Here is a 21,114-nt window from a genome sequence, read left to right as displayed (position 1 = left end):
AGTGTTTTTATCTGAGCATTACAGAAACTAATTTGTTGTGTAAAAATGTATCCTTATCAGTGCTATTTTGGAAAAAATTAATTGTAAAAAATACAATTTGTCATTTATATGAATTGTGATCTGTGTAAAGAAATGTTTTTTTGTTTTTTACCTTGGCCATCCTGTTGGGTCTTCACCGAGGCCCCTTCATCTTCCTCTGTGCTTGTATCACTAAACTCTGGCTCTGAACTACATTGAGATTCCTTCAATATGGCCTCAGCCAACTTCTCCTGCATTGACTTGGCTGTTTATATTCACGGCAGACAGACATATGCCATAACAAAATGTTAATGTTGCCTTGTGAATTAACTAAATGTCACAACAGACAACAGTCACAATTAGTGGGATGAATTTAATGCTAAACACATTTAGAAATAAAATAATAAAAATAATAGTGTAGATGAAACTGTTGCTCAAAAGTTTATTACCACAAACACAGCAAACACAGCATGCAGCCAACAATCACTTAAAAGCTTTCACACACAGGTGTCCAAAAAGGATCCATAACCATCTCTGATGAGAATACACATGGATTTTATACAACACTTTAAGTGTAACAATTAAGCCAAACAGTGTATTTAATCAAGTGTGACAGAAGACAAATGAAAATTATTAGAGGCACATTGATTCACACGCTGAAATCAGAAAACAAAACCACAAATAGAAAACACTGCTCTGTATTCCCAGCATTAAACTGGCAAATCCACAAGAGCCAACACGTAATGCATATTATATACATTGTTTATAGATTGTTTTGCAGTGCACTTGTAAGATGAAATAAAGGTAGCTCAAAAATAAGTCCAAACATTCCTGATTGACAGATTGGTTCATACAGAGCAGTATGATTATTAAAACACACAGCATGCTATCAGAAACACATATGATGGCACAAACCAATTAATATAAGGTTGTTTGCAAGACCACACTGAGTTAAGCAAATTGGGCTCTCAGTGGCCTTGACAAGTATACAGAGAGTAACGTGTGTTTTGCTTTTAACACAATCAGAACTTGAGTAATCGGTGAGGTCATGTACTTGCAAAAAGCATGTCACTGTCCTTTCCTCATGTGTGGTTAAGCAGAGTGTTTCAGGTAATATTAGAGTAATTAATAAGTTAAAGCTGCAATGTATCATTTCTGCTGGGATAGGAGAAAGTGTTGTAACATCCAACAAATGACACTTCAGCTTCAATTAAAAATGCAGTGTGAAGTAACCAAACACTTTGTTTATCTTGCAGCAATCCCAACTGGTTTATTTGTAAATAGCATAAAACAGACCCTCCAGTTCTGATGTTGTAAAAGCCATCATGAATAAACACAAAAGATCACAACATGCACGCAGCACTATTTTCATGCAGACACTCACCCCTCTCCGGCTCGTTTTCTTGTGGCTTATCTTCAGGTTTGGCATTCTCCCCAGTTTGCTCACCTTCAGTTCCCTCTTTCTTGTCTGTGTCTTCTGACATTTCCAGGTCGCTCTTCTCCATGCCATCTCCTGGACTATCCTGTGTCCCAGAGTCTTCCTCTGTAGCTTGAGGCAATGTAACATCGCTAGACTCTGTGACCTTTGTCTCCTCTCTTTTGGTCTCAGCTGTGGTGAGAACTTCCTCTGCATGTAAGCTCTTCTCTGGAACATTGGCAGTGGTGGCTTCTTTGGTGTTCTCCACAATTTCTCTTTCACTGCTGTCATCGTCACTGCTGGACAAGCTGGATGTTCGACCAGATGAGACAGATGGTGACCTTTTGACCTCTGAAGGACGTAGACAAGTAATCAGTGAGTATTAGGTTTTTAAGAACACAGTTTTTACAGGTTTATTGCATGTTTATTTCAATTATATTACATGTTGAATTAAAAAAGTGTGTCCATAAAGTAATACGTACTAGACCTACTGGCATCATCACTGTCAGAGCTGCTTTTTTCTTCATTTATCTCATTTTCATCCTTGGTCTTGGTTTCTTTTTCTTGTCCATTAGCAACAGGTGATGGATTTTCCTCTACTTCATCACCATCTTCAACTGGCCCTTCATCATCTGCCTCAAAGTCTTCCTCATAGTCTATAACAGAGCATTGCATAAATGTTTATTTAAAGATGCATTCATATACATTTTATCAGTGTATGTGTTCTATGGGATTCAAACTCATGGCCTTGGTTTGCTACAGTCATGCTCTACTGCTCTTCTACTGCTAATTCAATAGCAGGGACTATATTCAACAGTACAAAAGCCCTCAGAGGCATCACTGAAATGCTGAGTATTAGAAAACAGCAAACTCATAGAAATGATACCGTCTTTGGTCTTTTTCTTTCGTGTTGTGTCTCCATTCGCTTCTGTCTGCATTTCCTGAGGTGTGTCAGGCTCTGCATTGGAATGTGTTTCTATATCCTCATCTACATCTGTAGCGTCCTTAGCATCAGAGGATTTAGAGGTTGACAGCTCCTCTTTCACTCTTTTTTGAGGAGGGGTGGGTTTTTTGTCCAAGCCCATAGCAATAATACACCTAAAGAATCACATCATACAAATAGCGTGATGGTCAGTAAGTTTTTTTTTTTGAGTTATCCTCCGCAAGGCTTTATTTGGCCAAAAATACCTCTTTTATATTTTAATATGTTACAAAATACATTTTATTCCCGTGGTAAGGCTGTATTTACATTAGCGAATATTCCAGTATCTCACGATTCTTCAGAAATCATTCTGACATGCTTTTATTGAATACTTTTCATGACTTATTATTGTTTTTAATGTTGACTGAATAAAAAAAGACTTACAGACTCCAAACTTTTGAAAGGTATTATGTACATATATAATTAAAATATATATCAATTTTCATTACTTGTAGCATGGAGAGGCTCCTTCTACACCGCAAAATCCAAAGTGTCCATGTCTGCCCCCAAGCCGAGCACCTTTCCTGTGTTTGAACTCACAGCATGAGCTGAGACGATCCACTTGCAGGCCATTCAGGAAGAACGTAAGACTAAAAGGAAATCCCTGGTGGCGTCTTGACACAAACTGGAAGACTTCTACAAGCAAAGAAAGTTCATTTTCATTTGCCTTTGATGATTGTGTCTTAGAATCAAAGAGACAAATCACATAATACATGCATAATATATTGTAATATATGCAACACTACCAAGTAAGAACCACTTACTATCAAAAAGCCCCCAGATCAATAGTGTAACTCAATTCATGGCGTCCTTAAAATATGAATTACAAAGCACAGGTGTAAAGAGACCTACACTGACCTCCTTCTCTCAGCTTTCCTTTGTAGACACAAAGGTTCTCTCCTCCACAGTGCTGCTGGAAGACCTTCACTTCATCTCTCAGGTCCATCAGATCATGGGACAGGTGAACACTCTTCCCAAAGTACACCATGCTTACTAACACTTTACTCTGGGCTGATGTCCTCTGGAGAGAGGACGGCTGCAGATAGAGGAAAAGCATGGCGCACAATACAATATTTGTGTATTTGCGTGAAGATTTATGTTAATGCAAATAACTTCACTGTGCTGACCTCTGTAGCAGCTGTTGGTGCCGTAGTGGGTCTTAACTTTCGACCTCTGAGTGTGCCGTTCGTTCTCGGTCCTCTATCTTTTTTCTTTGTGAGGGGCGGCACAGGGGTCACGTAATTGTTAATGACAGGAAGACGGTAGGGTGAGACAGTGCTAGAGAAGTCTGTTGTGTTCAAATGTTTCACGGCATCTCTGTCCAGCTATAAAACAACACAGAGACACAGAAAGTTTTGTTGTTATTGTTTGTTAAAACATAAAATAGTAACTAAATGGAAAATAATAATAATATATATACATATATAAAAAATTTTGTTGCCATTTTAGTTTATTTGAATTTATTTTAACTTAACGAAAATATAAAAATTGACAATATGTAATGTATAAATGCAAACACACACACATATATAAATATGTTTTTCCTATAAATCTTTATAAGAATCTGTTAAATCTGTTATAAATCTAAAATTTAAAAGACTTTAAATTAATAAAAAATACAATAATCTTTTATATGAATCATATCTTTAATCACTTAGTTTTAAAATTAATCCATGAGCAATAATTATAATAATATTCATAACATTATTATAGCAGTATGAAGTTAGATGAAGTTAGAAGTTAGTATGAATATTAGATGTTTAAGTGTGATTTGTGCTTTGAAGTGACCTGTGATGAGGGGGCTTTGTAAGTGAACATGTACTAGGATCTCAAGATGGTCTCACTGTATAACTGAGGGCCTGATCGGTGTCATTGGAGGAGTCCCGGTCCCGGGGTCTGTGTCGAGGGGAGCTTCTTTTCAGAGAGGCCGTGGCACTGTTACTGTTTAGTGGCTTAAGTCGAACAGGCCTCTGCATCTTCCCTGGAGCTGTGTTTGGTCTGGAGGAACTCGGCTACAGGAGTGAAAAAATAACTCACTTACCAAATTTGAATGTTTGTGATGTGACACATATACTAACCATTACTTTATTGTTTTACTTTATTATGCAGTAAATATATGTATTGTTGTTGAAATAGATAAATTAAAAACATTCTGTCACAAAGTCTAATTGCATTAATTACAATTCAAGTAAAAACTACTTTTAAATAGAATTTAAACTAATGAAACCAACAACATGAGATCTTAACGTGGGTTTGCAAAAACGTATCTAGAGAAACCAGAGCACACAGTAAAGCTCATGTGTCATCAATTTGCTGGAGCAGTAACTCTCCAGGTACCTTAAAACGTCAACAGGCAAACATCCACCTTCTGTTAAACGTCAGAGCCTGACGAGCATACCGTCATCTGAATCTACAAATCTAGCAACTAAAACTTAAAACTAGCTGGGTAATGTAGATTTTAGAACAAAGGCAAGCATTTCTTATGTGACACATATTTTGCCCATTATACACTCAAAATAGGTCACTCACAGATTCTGTTGACTCGGAATGCTCTCCCTCTGGCCCAGAATGCTGTGCGTGTGAGATCTTGGGCCTTGTGGGTGGCCGAGGTGACAGCATTAGCACTGGTTCATCCTCATATCTCTTTGTACGCTCAGCCTAACATGAAAAGCAAAAAGTTGAATCACAAAACTTCGCTTTGTGTCTGAAAGGAGTTCTGAAAAAAGACAAACCTTCATTTTGTGGATTCGTTCCCTCCGTGCAAATTCCTCAAGTTTTCTCTTGATCTCAGTTTGATGAAGGCGCTGAACAGACAGTGGAAAAGTGAAATATATAGAAAATGTATCGGAAAACCTTTTTGTTTTCCTCTTTAGTTTACTACAGGATTTTAGATGTTTTATCTGATTTTGTAAAAGGTTAAGTACAGTGTATCCCATGTGTTTTTTGTCGTATGCACTTGCACTTGAATTATACAATACGATAAATACATAGTGATAAAAGGCTTCAGAGTCTACAATTATACAGACACACACATATAGATATATCTTAAATGTTTACACAGATATAAATATAGTTTATACTTATAAGTATATATGTATATACACACACACACAATTAGTCATTTTAATCTATTATTATGTATGTATATATACAGGGATTGGACAATGAAACTGAAACACTGGCCAATTTAGTGTTGGAGGTTTCAGGTTAAATCTGACCAGCCTGGTGGCCAATCTTCATTGATTTTACATTCCACCAGTAAGAGCAGAGTGCGAAGGTTTAATTAGCAGTGTAATAGGACAGTTTTGTTTAAAATATTGCAACGCAAACATTAGGTGACATATCAGAGTTCAAAAGAGGACAAATTGTTGGTGCACATCTTGCTGGCGCATCTGTGGCCCAGACAGCAAGTCTTTGTGATGTATGAAGAGTCACGGTATCCAGGGTCAGCACACCACCAAGAAGGACGAACCACATCTAACAGGAGTAACTGTGGACGCAAGAGGAAGCTGTCTGAAAGAGATGTCCGGGTGCTAACCTGGACTATATCCAAAAAACATAAAACCACACCTGCCCAACTTACAGCAGAATTAAATGTGCACCGCAACTCTCCTGTTTGACTCTCCTGGTGGATCAGTGATGGTTTGGGATGCAATACCATGGCATTCCCTAAACCCAATACTTGTGCTAGATGGACTACCAAACCATTCTGGAGGACCATGTGCACCCAAACATTGTATCCTGAAGGTGGTGCCGTGTATCAGGATGACAATGACACACAGCAAGACTGGTGACAGAGTGGTTTGATGAACATGAAAGTGAAGTTGACCATCTCCCACGGCCTGCGCAGTCACCAGATCTAAATATTATTGAGGAGCAAGTCAGGAAACGTTTTCTTCCACCAGCATCCCGTAGTGACCAGGCCACTATTGTGCAAGAAATAAAAGGGCTCTATATCCCTCTAGGCACTGTGTAGGACTTGTATCTGTCATTCCCACAATGAACTGATGCTGTACTGGCCGCAAAAGGAGGCCTTACACCATACTAATGAATTATTGTGATCTAAAACCAGGCATTTTAGTTTCATTGTCCAACCCCAACATGTGTGTGTGTGTATGTGTGTATATATATGTATAAATATGTAAGTGAGGTTACAATTTATTAAAATAAATAATTGTGCTTCATTTAAATTAACTGTATTTGTTGAAAGGTTTCATAATTACTGCCTTTATACTGTAAAAATCAGATTATGTGCGCAGAATATCTGACACAAGTACCCTTACTTTTTGACACTACACAATGGCCAAGAATAATAGAGGGTCTGACAGAGCACCTGCAGACTGTATAATGCTCTCACCTCCATGTCTAGCACCTTGTGAAAGATGGCCTGGGCTAGACACTCCCTTACATGTCTCTGATGCGCTCGCTGGATCAGCTTGTGCTTGTACTCCTTATCGGGAACAATCCGCCCGCTCCGAGTGATCTGAAGCACATGCACCTGCATTTAATGACTGATGCATCTGCTCTTGTATAAAAGTGCTTTTCCTTTCCTCTTTTAACAGGTTACGTAAAGTGATCATCATGAGAATACTAATTACATTCTATAACTCAAGCTCAACTCATGCTAGTTTGTAAATATTTTTATAACTTTTCAGAATGCTCTAGTCCAAACTCTCTGATAATCTCAGTGAATAATCATAACATAATTTTCCATCTTAAACGTGCACATACCAGCCCGACTTTCTGAAGATGTCTTCGTATTCTCGCATTGTTGAAGTATCCAGTCAGATGTTTGTCAGTCAAGCTGTTGTAAGCTGAAATAAGACTACATGGACAAAAACACTTTATTCCTGAACTCTGAGAATGTTAAGATGTCGCACTGTTCGAATTTTAGAAACCTGTCTGTATCTGCAATCCAAGTGTACATTATATCCACATTATAACATTAACGTATCTCATCCCAGGCCTGACCAGACTGATGGGATGATTCAGTGATCCTCGAGGCCACCAGTGCCAGGGATTTCAGCTTGAGGTGAACACTCTACATCTGTGTCAAGTGTAGTCTTGGAAATGCTCGACTGTTTGTCTGCCTGGCTTTTTCCGATACAGATTTGATTTCTCTCAGCGTTTGTAAAGAAGACAACACAACCTGTACACCAATCCCCAGGCCAAGTAGATACCATTACCGGTGTCTGGTTTCTATTGGAATTGAGTGTGGATGGATAGCACACTTAACCCATGGCCCCCCTCCTTTGAATTCATGTCTCTCTCTAAAATTATTCAGATATAAAACATAATGCCTGTGAAAGACGGTCTAGACATATGGATTCATTCTAATTACACGTCATTAAAATGTACTTTGCCATAATTATCCATTATCAAATTAAGAATTAATTTAACAGCTAGAGACTGGAGGCATGTTCAACAAATTAACAACATTCCCTAAATATATAATAAACAAGTTATGCCTGAACAATATAACTTGTCCATTGGCTGATGTCTTTATGTTGTTTCATCTCCACAGTAACAATAGCTTTTTGGTCATAGTATCATGGCATAAAATAAAGCTGAAAGAAATGCATGCATGTTGCTTGATAATAATACAGCTAACAGGACGTTGGATAGTTAGAGAGCATTTTATAGTACAGTACAGTCAACACTGCAACTTGGTCTAGCTTAGTTACTCACCCTGGGTTTAGATGACTCATTTTGTCGGCGCGCAGTGGTCTTTGATATGAATCGAACAATCAAGCGATCACACGGGAGCTTTCTTTTTTCCAGAGGGCAATAAAACTATAAGTGCATCTGTCTGCCCGGCTCTGAATACTCAACACCTTTCCTCGCGCGGAACTGATGACAGCCATCGTTGCCATGGTGAATCACGTGACGATGCCCCTACTCTGCATTCTTTGTGCTTTATTTAAATGCTATATTTTAATAATATGAATTAATCTTGAAATGGATTTTTTTTCCCATATACGTAATATAAAGCACAGGGATTAATAGATTGAAATATAAAAGTTATGTACAAAATTAATAATGGGGGAGTTGGGGCGTGTCTGGGGAATCATCATGTCATGTATTATCTCGCTTTTGTCGAATATATGGTTTTTAAGATTTATTAGGCCCAAACACGAATTTTGTTTATTTCGCGGAGATACTGTAGCTCGGGTTACAATACGCTCTAAAGCTGTACATTAACGCCCTCTAGTGTTTCTACTGGGGATTTAAAGGGAGTCAAATGAGTATTAAGTTTTCCCCCCGTTTCTTTTATTCCTATGTTCGCTCTATTTTCATGTTGTATCCTATGTTTTACTTTTAAAGATATTTGCTTTAAATGTTAAATTGTAGTTAGTAGGTATTTTGTTAAATATATTTTTTACATGTATGTCCAAAACTGTAAAAAAAAAGAAAAAAAAAAAGAAAAAGAAAGTCTGTTAAAGACAATGTTGGCGAATTAGACGGCAAATAACCCTATTTAGTTTTTAAAGTAAAGACAAAAGAAAATGCTATACTAAATCTAATTTGCATATTGTTTTTGAGGCAATGAAAAAGGAAAAAAAGAGTAATAATTGAAAACATTTTCATAATAACATAATATTTCATAGTATACTGAAATATAATTTCTTTCCCTATTCATTTGTTAAGTCACTCAAAAACATGCTTTTAGCTCTGGACATGAAACCAATATTCTGTTTCTTAACAGCAAGTAATATTTTAATTTGAAACCCCATAACATTTTCCTGAGATGTTGAGATGTTGTTATGACTAACAATTTAAAAATTATACACACTTAAATGATAATTACAAAATATGATCATATTCCCACTAAGTCACTCAATTAATTTCGTACATTTTTGAAGACCAAGTAGAGGGAGTGGTCATGGTCAAACATCCAGTAATTTAGTATCTGTGAAAAGCCCCTAATGTGCTCTCCCAGACTTAAAACTGAGTCATGTGTAGTCTCAGAGCAATTCACTAAAATATAACGTCCTCATATGAAGACGCAGGCTCTGAAGAGGCTCAGGACTAAGCAGTTTATTCAACCGACCCCAGTACGGTCCCTTGTTGCGCTCTGACCTTAAGGCCTTTCCATTGACTTCCGTTGCCTTAAGTTTGTCAGTGAGCGCTCTTTCTCAAAAGCATTGCTAGCCTTTTTCTATAGGCCGCTGAATATTATTAATATCATCAAAGAAATAATTTTCACTCCATACTAATTTGTAGCTTGTATATTACATTGCCTTACTCTCAAAACGTCAACGATCCTTCATAAGCAGCTGTTGCGTGAATTGCATACAGAAATGGTGTGTGTGTGTGTGTGTGTGTGTGTGAGAGAGAGAGAGAGAGAGAGAGATGGCATTGGTAGGATTGTCATGGTGTTTGGGTGTGCTGTGGGTGGCAGCAAGTGCAATCAGTGTTAGATTGGACAATTGCGCTATGATTGTAGAGAAGGCAATCACTCCCTGATTAGGGCATTTTTACAAGGCTTTCTGATTGGCCTGACAGATATCGCTGCAGTCCTGAAGTGATCACGGTACCCTTAACTCAAAACACGCGGGCTAAAGAAGGCCTCATCGGTGTGCACCAGCAAGAATTTCCATTGGCACATTGTTATATATTATATATGTGTTTGTGTGTGTGTGTGTATACAGTTGTACTAATAAGTTTGCACAGCATTGCAAGGTTGCAGAATGTAAATTATTTTTTAAATTATTCTTTTTTCTTCATAGTACTCGACCAGAATATAAGGTTAACGAGTGTAACCATACACATAAAGGGGCAGGCAGGCAGAAAAACGAAACCACGTAAAATATAGACGAGATCAGACAAACAGAACTGAAACAACAGGACTTATATACACAAAGTAATTTGACTAAATTAACAAGACACAGCTGAAGACCATAAAGACAATTAACTAAAGTAGGTCACACAGAGCACATGGCACAAGACAAAAACAACAACAAAACAGTCCAAAGACCTGACACTATTTCACATAACAGATGTTTACATACTTCACAAGACAAAAAAATTACTTATTTATAAAACTGACCCCATTCAAAAGTTTACAGACCCTTGAATCTTAGCACCAATTGTCATTTAATGGATCATCCACGACTGTTTTATATTCCATAGCAGTTGTTCACGAGTCCCTTGTTGGTCCTGGGCCGTTCAACATAAAATCCTCCAGCATCTGCTGCGTATTTGAACCCTTGCCAACATTGTATTTTTGAAATCCATCTTTTAACACTGAGGACTACCAATGCATAACTATTACAAAAGGGAAAAACATGAACCGGTGCTCAAGAAGTTCACACAATGCATCAAGAGATTAAACAATTTAAATTTTAAATTGCATGATCATCTACTTATTTTTGTGCAGTTATGAAAAATATCTGCATTAGTAAAGTTGCTGAGGAAAACGTATTTATTAAGTGTTTTTATTATTAGAATTATTACTCTATATTCTATAAGCAGACCTAGTTAGGATATCAGGCAAGCACAACTGCTCAAATTGGGTCAGCCTAATTAAAAATAATAAAAAGTGACTATATAAACTTAGACCATATACGTATAACTAGACGTATTTTGAAATTTGAAATGAAATACATTAGTATTGGTAGACTATTAAAATATTAACATAATACCAAATGTTAAAAAACGTTCTACAAACTGTGTAGGTTTTAAGGCACGTCTGTCAGCTGGTGTATTAATTTTAAATTGACACCATTAAAATGCGAACGCTTATTAACACGGAAATTGCTTAAGACCAACACCTATTGTTTAATTTTGAAAAAACCAACCATGAACAAATAAATACCTAGAACGCTCCTTTCTCGTCGTAATGATAAATCTGTCCCGAAGTGATGTATTCCGTCCACACCTCGAGCGAAATATTTCCACCATTTCCCCTAAATTACAGCAGAATAAGAAAAGGACCCGCCTTGAAATGGCGGCAATTAAGTGTCAAGAGTTTAATGAGACCTCTTCACCTTTGGGTTGCTCTGGTTGCTCGTTTTTGCCAAACGCCGGGTTTTAATTGGCGTTATTAAATAAATCAATTCTCTTCTTCCACTGATTCTTTCGGGGTTTTGATTGGCACGCGTAATTGATACGTTTGGGCGAAGGCATTATGTGTGAACCGTTTCCGAATCCCTAATGCGGATTTCAAGTACATAATATACTGCACAGATAACCGTTACTCCGCGTTTTAACAATGACCGGAATTCTGGAAGTCGTAAATGTAGTTTTGGTAATTGTTGCGGTTGTCATGGTGCAGATGAGAGCGGATGATGTTTATGGGATGGAGCGCGCGCATTTAAAGGCTGCGCGTGTTTCGGTGAGAGATTTGGAAATCCGAAGCGCGTTCACTGCAGTCATGTCTATGGATCGCAATGAGGATTTTATCAGCGAGAGCAGAGAGGTTTCAAGCAACATTTCTATGGTAAATATAGCCTATATAATATTATATATATATATATATATATATATATATATATATATATATATATATATATATATATATATATATATATATATATATATATATATATTTTCTTTTATTTAATTTTTTTTATTGATTTTTGCGTGAACATAACCTAAATCCATAGGTGACCCATAAACTTTTATTAGTAATTTTTTACGTTGCTAAATTTAGAGTAGATCATTCTTCGGGTTTTATCAATTGGAGTTAATCTCACACAACCCATATATTTCGGCTTTAAATAGGATACTAAATAGTAAATAGTTTTATATTGTTGTAAAATATAGGCTACATGTGGTACAAAGCCTGAAATAATAATAAAAGCCTAGCCATGAGTTGCCGCGGTGTACCGACACAGATCTATGATTCCCGCCTATTTTCCCGCGTATTTTTTAAAAAGTAGCTAGTAGTATAACATTTTTACGTTACTAAAACTTTGATCTAAAATGTACGACGTTTAAATATATACATTTAATATGTACGTAAAATGTTACCTGTTAAATCAAATGAATTACATGTAGAGTCAGACATTTAATGTAGTTGCGTGGAACCAATAAAGCAGGCCTGCTCTGTTTTAAATGCTGTGTCAGATATCATTTGTGTTTTTACAGAACTCACCAGAACTTCTGAATGGCCAGTCTTCTCCGTCTGCCCAAGCAATGGCATCTGATGCTCTCCAAGGCAAAGCAGTTTGCACAAGGTGTAGAGAAGACATCCTAGACCGGTATCTCCTGAAGGTGAGAAGGATCATTTAGTTATTATTTATTCATTTCATTGACAATTTGATTGCCGCGTCCCTCAGTTGATTCTCAGCTTGCAATAAAATTTTGTGTTAAATGCAGGTCAATGGCTTGTGCTGGCACGTGCAATGCCTGTCGTGCAGTGTGTGCCAAACCACTTTGAGCGGACACATAACATGCTACGTTAGAGAGCGAGAGGTCTTCTGCAAACTAGATTACATCAGGTAGGCTACTTCTGAAAGATTATATGCATGCGCAGGGAAGTTGTTTCAGTATGCATTTAACCAAATCCATTGTGGCTTGACAGGAGGTATCAAACATGGTGCTCGTGCTGCGGTGAAGCGGTTCGCTCCACAGACTGGGTACGCAGGGCGAAGGGAAACGTTTACCACCTGGCGTGCTTTTTGTGCTTCTCTTGCAAGAGGCAGCTGTCCACAGGCGAGGAGTTTGCTTTGGTAGGACAAAAATTGTTGTGTCGAGTTCATTACGACAGCATGCTGGACAAACTCAAAGGTGCTGCTGAAAAAGGTTAGTCGAGAGCGTTTAACCTTGCTGTATCATCATTGATAATCAAATTTCTAAGGCCTCTAAATTATCAACATGATCTTGCATAAAATGTTCCGGAAAAAAAAGCAAACATTTATTAGATACAAGTAAAGTTACTTTTATATAATTCCAAAAATGCCCAGCTTTGGGTATGTGTATTTTTGGTGTGAAACCTTTATTATTACGGTAAATGTTGAAAATGATATTGTTAGTAATATTTCAGGATGAGCACTTAATGGACTGAAGCAACCATTTGATTTTATTAGTGTATTTGATTATCCATATATAATGTTTTAGATGAATTTATCAATTACACATCAGGCTTTCAAAAAAGTTTATTTATATAATAGTCGCTATATTGAATTGCATTAATATTTTGCCCCTATTATTAAAACCAAAGCTTTGATTATGAAACCGATTTGATTCAATCTTTCTAACATATATTTGTGATAGATATTATCTAAAGTGTCAATAAAATGTTTAATAAAAAAATATATGTCAGGTTTTACAATATTAAACTATGATTTGCATAGTTTATGCAGGGAAGCAGTTGTTTGGTTTTGACGTCTCCTGGATTGTAGCGTGCTACGTATGTCTCATAAATGATTACATCTTTGCCTTACTTTTATTATTCCAGGAAAAAACGTCTCTCCTGAAGGCGTGTTGCATACAGGATATGAAATAAACCAAAAACCATCTAAAAGAGCACGTACCAGTTTCACTTCAGACCAACTACAGGTAAACAAAAGCGTCGCTCTCGCTGTTCAATACGAGCCTCACGCTGAGTTTTGGGGCTTGAAGTCTTTTTGAAATGAAGTTCAGTGTAAGCAATAACGCTATCTTTTTGCCTCTTGTAATGAAACCGCACTAGAGATTTCCCTCCGGCTTAATATTTCTGGCTCGGTTGATGCTATTTTGATGTTTGTGGCTTGCAGGTTATGCAGGCCCAGTTCGCTCAGGACAATAACCCAGACGCACAGACACTTCAGAGGCTTGCAGAACAGATCGGCCTTAGCCGGCGCGTCATTCAGGTTACATTTCTTTCACAACTCTCCAAATTGAGCCGTCTACAATGTATGGTTTACTGTATGAGGCAACAGAAGGAAGCTCATATGCCAAGTAATGTATTTGAATTTCTTTCTGGTCAGGTCTGGTTTCAGAACTGTCGCGCCCGTCATAAGAAGCACATTTCTCCTCCTCGTTCAGCAGAACTGACAGGAGACACGTCTTCACTCCAGTCTGTGTCCATCTTAAGTGAGCGGCGCTATTCACACGCTTCCTTGCTTACAGCACTGCACAGCACCTGCATTGATGGTGAGATACGAGCAAATGTAGTACGGTATAGGACATTTATTATCAATGAATATTGCTAAAAGTGCTAATAGAAAAGGTATCCAGCGTCAGGATGACATAAATGTATCCCTGTGTGTTTTTTAATGGCTTTGTTTCTCTTTTGTTTTCAGTTCACACACCATCATCTCTACTCTACGAGCCAATACCATCTTATAAATCAACGCATCTACCAATCAGCAGCAGCTAAACGCTTTACAGTTCAATTGTAACTATATTTATACCGCAGATACGCTATGTATTCATTTAGGTTTTCATTATTGTGTTTTGTTCATATCCCAAGTGGTTTAACTAAAAATAAATAACTTGTCATGCGTCTATATGAAATGCTTTATTTCTGAAATTATCCTTGCACTTCGGATACATCATGCAGTGCTATTAAGCTTCACAAAATAACCACAACGTTTACAATAATGGTAAACATCTGTCCCATATGGTAAATTATAATTAAATAGTTACATATTAAAGACATGATTAGACAAGTGTTAAACTCAAAAGGCAATTTAGATTAATTATGAATGCTGAATGACAATCCAGAACATGCACATTCAAGTCTTTAAACAACATACAGCTGGTAAAGAATACACTCTTAATACTTAATGAAAAACTACAGCAAAAAAAATTATAAAAACATTAAAATGACAAACAAATAATTCAAATTAACGCCATTAAAATATGAGCAGAAATAAGTTGGCATAAAATGACTACCACTACTTTTCATATCAAGGTGTTATTAAGATTAATTCAAGTCCTTCCTGGGCTAAAATAAAGTGTGAACGGACACAATAAAAATCACCTCCTACTGCTAGAGAGCAATAGGCGTGATGAGAAATGCAGTTGGATGGATGAATAAGTAATGAAGGAATAAATATAGTTATAAGCTCTGCACAGCAGAAAAGGGCTCTTATCAACATGTGGTTGAGGTTAAAAGAGCTGTTAACTGCGTGGTGGAATAAGGCACTTCAGCTGAACTGCAATTATAAAAACAACTTACAAAAGTTGAGAAAAATGTAATTTAGTGAAGAGCAAATAAATGTTACCGGACATTTTCTCAATATGAGAGAATTGGCAGTTTCACCCTGAATGGGTGCTAACAGAATGCAATGGTTATTATATATATATATATATATATATATATATATATATATATATATATATATATATATATATATATATATATATATATATCTCCATTCAATTGCTTACTGTCAATTATATGTACTTGCATAATAAACAGAAAGATGCTGTTTTGTATTTACATTTTTGGGCTTTGAATGAGATTTATTATACAAAAAAGTATATACATACATGACTGAATATTGCTTAAATCAGTCGATTTACCATAATAGCCTGAATATTTATTTATTTAAAAAAAAAAAAAATGTTAGTGCCTTTTGTTTGATTGATCCTTTTGTTTTCTACGTTTCTTTTTCTCCTCTGGTCTCTTGTGGTTCTTCTTGTTGAGAATGGCACGCAGGGTGCTGCCCATGTAATACGGACGGGTCGCAGAGCCATCGTTCTTCTCCAGATCAAGCACTGAGAACAGGAGCACAAGTAACGTTAATTCCAACTTATTATTCAAAGTTTTTATGGAAGCCGTGATACTATTCTTAAATGAACACAAAGTTTGAAATGGAAATCTTTTGTAATGTTATATATATATATATCTTTAATTGAACTTTTAATCCATTTAATTTGTGCATGCTACAAAATAACGCAATAAAAGTATATTTTTTTGGAATGGTAGTAAATCACTGTTTATGCAAAAACATTAAGCAGCAAGAACAGTTTTTTAACATCAAAGTTTTTTGAGCCCCAATTTATGTAATGTAATTTATTCCTGTAAAGTAAGTAGTTCTTTTAAATTTCAATATTTTATAATATTACTCTCTTTACTGTAAATAAATGCAACTTTTGTGAGCACGAAAGACTTCCTTCAAAAACAAAAACACTTCGAACAAAAAGTTTTGAATAGCATATATATTATTTTAAGAATGTAATAATATTGATAAATTAAATTTGTTAGCATTCAGAAAAAAAAAAAAAAATCAAACCATTCATGATATTTAGTTCAGCTTTATTCTAATGAAAAAAAAAACATTTTTCTTTTTTTTTTTACAAAACTTTCCCCCCATTAAAAGACAACTTGTACCGAACTTCACAGAGCAGACGAAGCATCAAACCCGTCTACAAAATTACAAAAAAATGGCTTTTATGTTCCCTTTATAAATTGAACTTGAAAAAACCTTATGACTGATTGCAAAAAACAAAGGAGAGTAGCACTCTTCCTTTAAAACCAGGCACAGTTACTAAATACTGCCATCGGAACACCTGAAAATTCATAGCTTCTATCAAAACATGGTTATAAGAGAATATACACTGTATCTATTAAGATTCCCCAAATACAATAGCATTTTCCAATAGGTTATGACAAAGTTAATATTAAAATCATGTGGACTAAGAATTTGGGCGATCCATCCACATGCACATCAATGTACCGTATGAAAATCGAAACCAAAAATGACATGAAAACAAAGGGCTGTATAGAAAGAGAAAGAGGACACTTGCAATATAAATAGAGTAAATATATAGAATAACTTGCTTTCATCAACGATTACCAGAGTATTATCAGACCTTACTTTGTTCCAGAAGACAAACACGGGTAAGGCAATGATGGACAGAATTATCAGCAAAAAGAAAAAGGTGGGGAAAAAGTATGGGGAAAAAGTACAGCAGGAGTCAGTCAGTATCAGCAGACAGTGCAGAGAGAAGAGATCTGATTCAATATCCCAGAAGGCTTCGCTGTGCTGCGGGAGAGATGCAGCGTGCTACAGTACTAGAACTGTTCTTCACGTCTCACTGAGGTGACGCTTTCAGGACACAGAGTACTTTTTGCCTCCTTGATCAGTTTTGTTAAGTATCCTGTGCAGGCCTGGAGGCATGTAATACGGTTTGGAAGGACTGCCGTCGTTCCTTTCAAGATCTTCACCTGAAGGGTGTCCGTCAAATCAGAAGACGAAAGATGGGAGGAGTTACGGAGAAAAGAGAGAGGGTTTGAAGGGAAAGGGGAAAAGAAATAAGAAAGCAGAATTAGTCAGTAGTCATGCAGTTTGAAAAGGAGAAGCGGAAAGAATAAATACATAAAGATTACATCAGTATTATAATTACGAGAACAGAAGTCATGCACAGAAAAGAGGAAAAGTAAAGGAAGACCAGTGGGTGGGTGTGTACAGTTTTTTTTAATGTTTCTTACCAAACACACACGTGAATATTGCAAACTTAATAAGGTGTACTTACAGAAGCAGAGGAACAATGTGTCTACACACATGGCATAGACGTTAAAGAACCCGTGTGCAATCATATATGATCCAAAAATCACAGTCTGTGAATGGGGAAAAAGATTACAATTTTTTAAAAATAGAATAAATCCAGATTGCCAACGTACCTTATGATAAATGTTTTAGGAAATATAGCCATAAAAATTATATATGTATGTATGTATGTATATATATATATATATATATATACACACACAAACACATTAGCATTATTTAAAATTCTTTACAGAATGTTTTTGTATTACCCGCTTATTCATTATGTATATATTAAAAAACACATACAGTATATATAGTATTTACATGTAATTGCATTTATATATTTTCTTTATTTTCTTATATTTGATATTCTATACATTATATCATTTTATATTATATTAGTTTTACAATATAACATCTTTTTCTTTTTTCTTCTGCAAATAAATAAAATATATATAAAAAACGACGGCGTATTGCTGGCACTCACCAGCAGAGGGACCCAATAATAATTTAATGACGGCACCTCTTCCTGGATTACTGGTATTTGGCGGGTGAAGAAAAAGAATGCAAGGACACCTGCAAAAGCATATTGCAACATCAGCAAGCAAAAAGAGCTAGAATGGCAAACAATGTGACTCCATCAATCATTTGTGTCTTTATAATTTAAATGTATAAAGGTCTATGGTATATGTCTGTGTGTGTGGTTTAAGACCCTTGACTCTATTAGTCTTAATGTTGACCTGTCTGTATGTCACAGATGAAACGCTTGACTCACCCACACTCCCTGAGATCAGCAGTTTGCCCAAGAACAGCAGGAAGTCAGTCACCTTGTCCAGAACAGCAACTCTAGAGAAAAACACATAGAATAATAGGGATGCTATAGTCATACTTACTCATGGCGCTCTTACATAAATTACACATTTTATTTTATTTATTAGCAATTTATTAGTAAACAATATTTATCCAAATAGGAGTTGTGCCTGACAAAGACAAAAGTTTGACTTTTGTTACAATTATGCTTTTAAAGAAAATCAGAGAAAAAAAAAATACATCATGAAGGCAACATTTAGTGAAATTTGACAGTGATAAACCTGATATTTTGATATACAAAAATCACATCCAAAAAACATCCTAGAAATGTCAAAATAACTGGAACAAATTCTCGAACAGGTGTGTGTGTGTGTGTGTGTGTGAGACAGAGTCCTTGCAGCTTCACACCTTGACAATGACATTATAAATGTAGCAGCTGTGCAGAGTTTTACCTCATAACGTTCCTCATTAACAGGAAGAAAGCGTCTCGCGCCGAGGCACAGAAATTCTTCCCATATATTGAAATCTGAGGACATGAATCACAATAACTGTCAATGCATTCCTTCTTTCTGTCAGTCTGTTTCCTGACAAAACAGGTTCGACACAAGCTTTTATGTTTAAACAACTGAAACTATTTAGTTAACTGCATTGAAAATATATGCTGTTATATGGTAGTTTTATATATATATATATATATATATATATATATATATATATATATATATATATATATATACACACACATACATACATGCATACATACATACATACATATATATATATACACACACATACATACATACACACACACACACACACACACACACACATACACATTGGTTGGACAATGAAACTGAACGTCTGATTTTAGACCACAATAATTCATTAGTATGGTGTAGGGCCTCCTTTTGTGGCCAGTACAGCATCAATTTGCAAGGGATTTTGAGCGATTCTTCTTGCAGAATAGTGGCCAGGTAACTACGTGATGCTGGTGGAGGAAAACATTTCCTGACTTGCTCCTCCAAAACACCCCAAAGTGGCTCAATAATATTTAGGTCTGGTGACTGTGCAGGGTCTGGGTGGTACGCTTCTTGGGGGCTTCTCCACAGCGTAACTCTCCCGGATGTGGGAAAGACAGTGAAGGTGGACAGCGAACAATACATGTTTCACATTGTCCACAGCCCAACCATGTATATTGGCCCTGTGGAGCTCCCGACAGACAGTTTTGGTGGAATCAGGAGAGTTGCGGTGCACATTTAATTCTGCAGTAAGTTGGGCAGCTGTGGTTTTATGATTTTTGGATACAATCCGGGTTAGCACCCGGACATCTCTTTCAGACAGCTTCCTCTTGCGTCCACAGTTACTCCTGTTAGATGACCCTGGATACCGTGGCTCTTGATACATCACAAAGACTTGCTGTCTGGGTCACAGATGCGCCAGCAAGATGTGCACCAACAATTTGTCCTCTTTTGCACTATGATATGTCACCCATAATCTTGTGTGCGTTGCAATATTTTAAACAAAACTGTTACTCTGTTTAACCTTCAAACTCTGCTCTTACTGGTGGAATGTAAAATCAATGAAGATTGGCCACCAGGCCTTTAACCTGAAACCTCCAACACTAAATTGGCCAGTGTTTCAGTTTCATTGTCCAACCCCTGTAATTATGTAAATATGTAATATATATATATTGTATAAAAGTTGCCTGTACCTTGAAAAAGTGGAGTGACTCACCATAATGTAAGCATTCCTGTTCATGAACTTGATGAAGTGCTCTAGGCACCAGAAACAGCATTTTAGGCAGCACAGCAGGAAGCGTGTAAATGCATTGTGAGCACCTGTGACAAAAACAGAAAACATAGCAGCACCATTATTCACAATGTATTCTACACTACACATTTACACATACACATAGAAGCATGTATACACATTTTAATGAAAACTGCAAATGGAGACATGTGAGACCATCACTGATAAAAAAAAAATGTGATTGATACCTTTCAGTTTGTGGTCGAGATACTCCAGAATAATCCGGATGAACTGTACAATGGACAGAATCAAAGCTCCAAATGCAAGAGAGCCGGTGTGATACCTGGAAATACATTGTAATTTCAGTCTATCAGCTCTACACTAGGACATTACCAATCATCTGCAATCTTCTAAGACCACAGATGGCAACATACCTTAAAGCCCTGCCAAACGATGAAGCCAAGGGGCAAGGTGGGATGTCCGCTGGCTTCCTCAAGGCCCAGTAATACGAGGCGAACGCCCCGGCAAGGGTGCACTGGCCCAGAGCGATGGTGAAATTAACCAGCCAGAGAAAGACCAGCAAATTGCAGAGCTGGAGAACAAAGATGTAACGGTGGTACAAACTCTCCCCACCATAAAAAGCAAACATGCACTGGGAGCCTGGACACAGTTTAGTCACGTTGGATTGGCTGAAGGTCTGAAACACA

The 21,114-nt window shown here is 36.7% G+C and overlaps 3 protein-coding genes across 7 annotated transcripts in view; 1 reads left to right on the top strand and 2 right to left on the bottom strand.

Annotated features, from left to right (window-relative positions):
• Positions 1–71: 71 nt before the first annotated feature.
• Positions 72–8,250, bottom strand: erich3 (glutamate-rich 3). Of its 2 annotated transcripts, XM_043247007.1 has the most exons (13): positions 8,106–8,250; positions 7,149–7,242; positions 6,775–6,900; positions 5,150–5,221; positions 4,947–5,075; positions 4,262–4,429; positions 3,545–3,742; positions 3,276–3,453; positions 2,867–3,053; positions 2,322–2,533; positions 1,918–2,091; positions 1,403–1,786; positions 72–283 (listed from the first exon to the last, which is right to left on the bottom strand). In XM_043247007.1, exons 1-13 carry the CDS (start codon positions 8,123–8,125, stop codon positions 105–107), a joined length of 2,121 nt encoding a protein of 706 aa, XP_043102942.1. In that variant the 5' UTR covers positions 8,126–8,250; the 3' UTR covers positions 72–104. The 2 variants fall into 2 exon arrangements, with proteins under 2 accessions (XP_043102942.1, XP_043102943.1); XM_043247008.1 differs by lacking the exon at positions 72–283 and having other exon boundaries at positions 296–1,786.
• A 3,435-nt stretch (positions 8,251–11,685) lies between these two features.
• Positions 11,686–14,833, top strand: LOC122350776 (LIM/homeobox protein Lhx8). Its single transcript, XM_043247484.1, has 8 exons — positions 11,686–11,859; positions 12,510–12,635; positions 12,741–12,862; positions 12,946–13,166; positions 13,822–13,922; positions 14,120–14,215; positions 14,333–14,498; positions 14,648–14,833. The coding sequence occupies exons 1-8, from the start codon at positions 11,686–11,688 to the stop codon at positions 14,722–14,724; spliced, it is 1,083 nt and encodes a 360-aa protein (XP_043103419.1). The 3' UTR covers positions 14,725–14,833.
• Positions 14,834–14,850: 17 nt separating this feature from the next.
• slc44a5b (solute carrier family 44 member 5b) overlaps positions 14,851–21,114 on the bottom strand; it is a 30,383-nt gene continuing 24,119 nt past the window's right edge. For 3 of the 4 annotated variants that reach the window (XM_043247481.1, XM_043247482.1, XM_043247480.1), the window contains exons 15-22: positions 20,842–21,104; positions 20,656–20,750; positions 20,393–20,496; positions 19,111–19,184; positions 18,624–18,694; positions 18,336–18,424; positions 17,832–17,916; positions 14,851–16,070 (exon numbers count right to left, since the gene is read on the bottom strand). In XM_043247481.1, coding sequence (XP_043103416.1) covers positions 15,919–16,070; positions 17,832–17,916; positions 18,336–18,424; positions 18,624–18,694; positions 19,111–19,184; positions 20,393–20,496; positions 20,656–20,750; positions 20,842–21,104 — 933 coding nt within the window. In that variant the 3' untranslated portion in view covers positions 14,851–15,918. Of the gene's footprint in view, positions 16,071–16,582; positions 17,524–17,831; positions 17,917–18,335; positions 18,425–18,623; positions 18,695–19,110; positions 19,185–20,392; positions 20,497–20,655; positions 20,751–20,841; positions 21,105–21,114 lie in introns of those variants that run through there. The other variant, XM_043247483.1, reaches the window with a different exon arrangement.

Source organism: Puntigrus tetrazona, chromosome 8 (assembly GCF_018831695.1).
Source record: "Puntigrus tetrazona isolate hp1 chromosome 8, ASM1883169v1, whole genome shotgun sequence".
NCBI classification, from domain to species: domain Eukaryota; kingdom Metazoa; phylum Chordata; class Actinopteri; order Cypriniformes; family Cyprinidae; genus Puntigrus; species Puntigrus tetrazona.
The sequence above is the reverse complement of the archived record's forward strand: the minus strand, read 5'-3'. Positions and strand labels throughout refer to the sequence as shown.

Coding starts and splice junctions, on each gene's coding strand:
- erich3 (XM_043247007.1), bottom strand. CDS start 8,125: ATGAGTCATCTAAACCCAGG. Junction 7,243..8,105: donor ATGAGTCATCTAAACCCAGG/GTGAGTAACTAA, acceptor TTGTCCATGTAG/TCTTATTTCAGCTTACAACA. Junction 4,430..4,946: donor ATTCCGAGTCAACAGAATCT/GTGAGTGACCTA, acceptor TCACTCCTGTAG/CCGAGTTCCTCCAGACCAAA.
- LOC122350776 (XM_043247484.1), top strand. CDS start 11,686: ATGGTGCAGATGAGAGCGGATGATGTTTATGGGATGGAGCGCGCGCAT. Junction 12,636..12,740: donor TAGACCGGTATCTCCTGAAG/GTGAGAAGGATC, acceptor TGTTAAATGCAG/GTCAATGGCTTGTGCTGGCA. Junction 13,167..13,821: donor CAAAGGTGCTGCTGAAAAAG/GTTAGTCGAGAG, acceptor TTATTATTCCAG/GAAAAAACGTCTCTCCTGAA.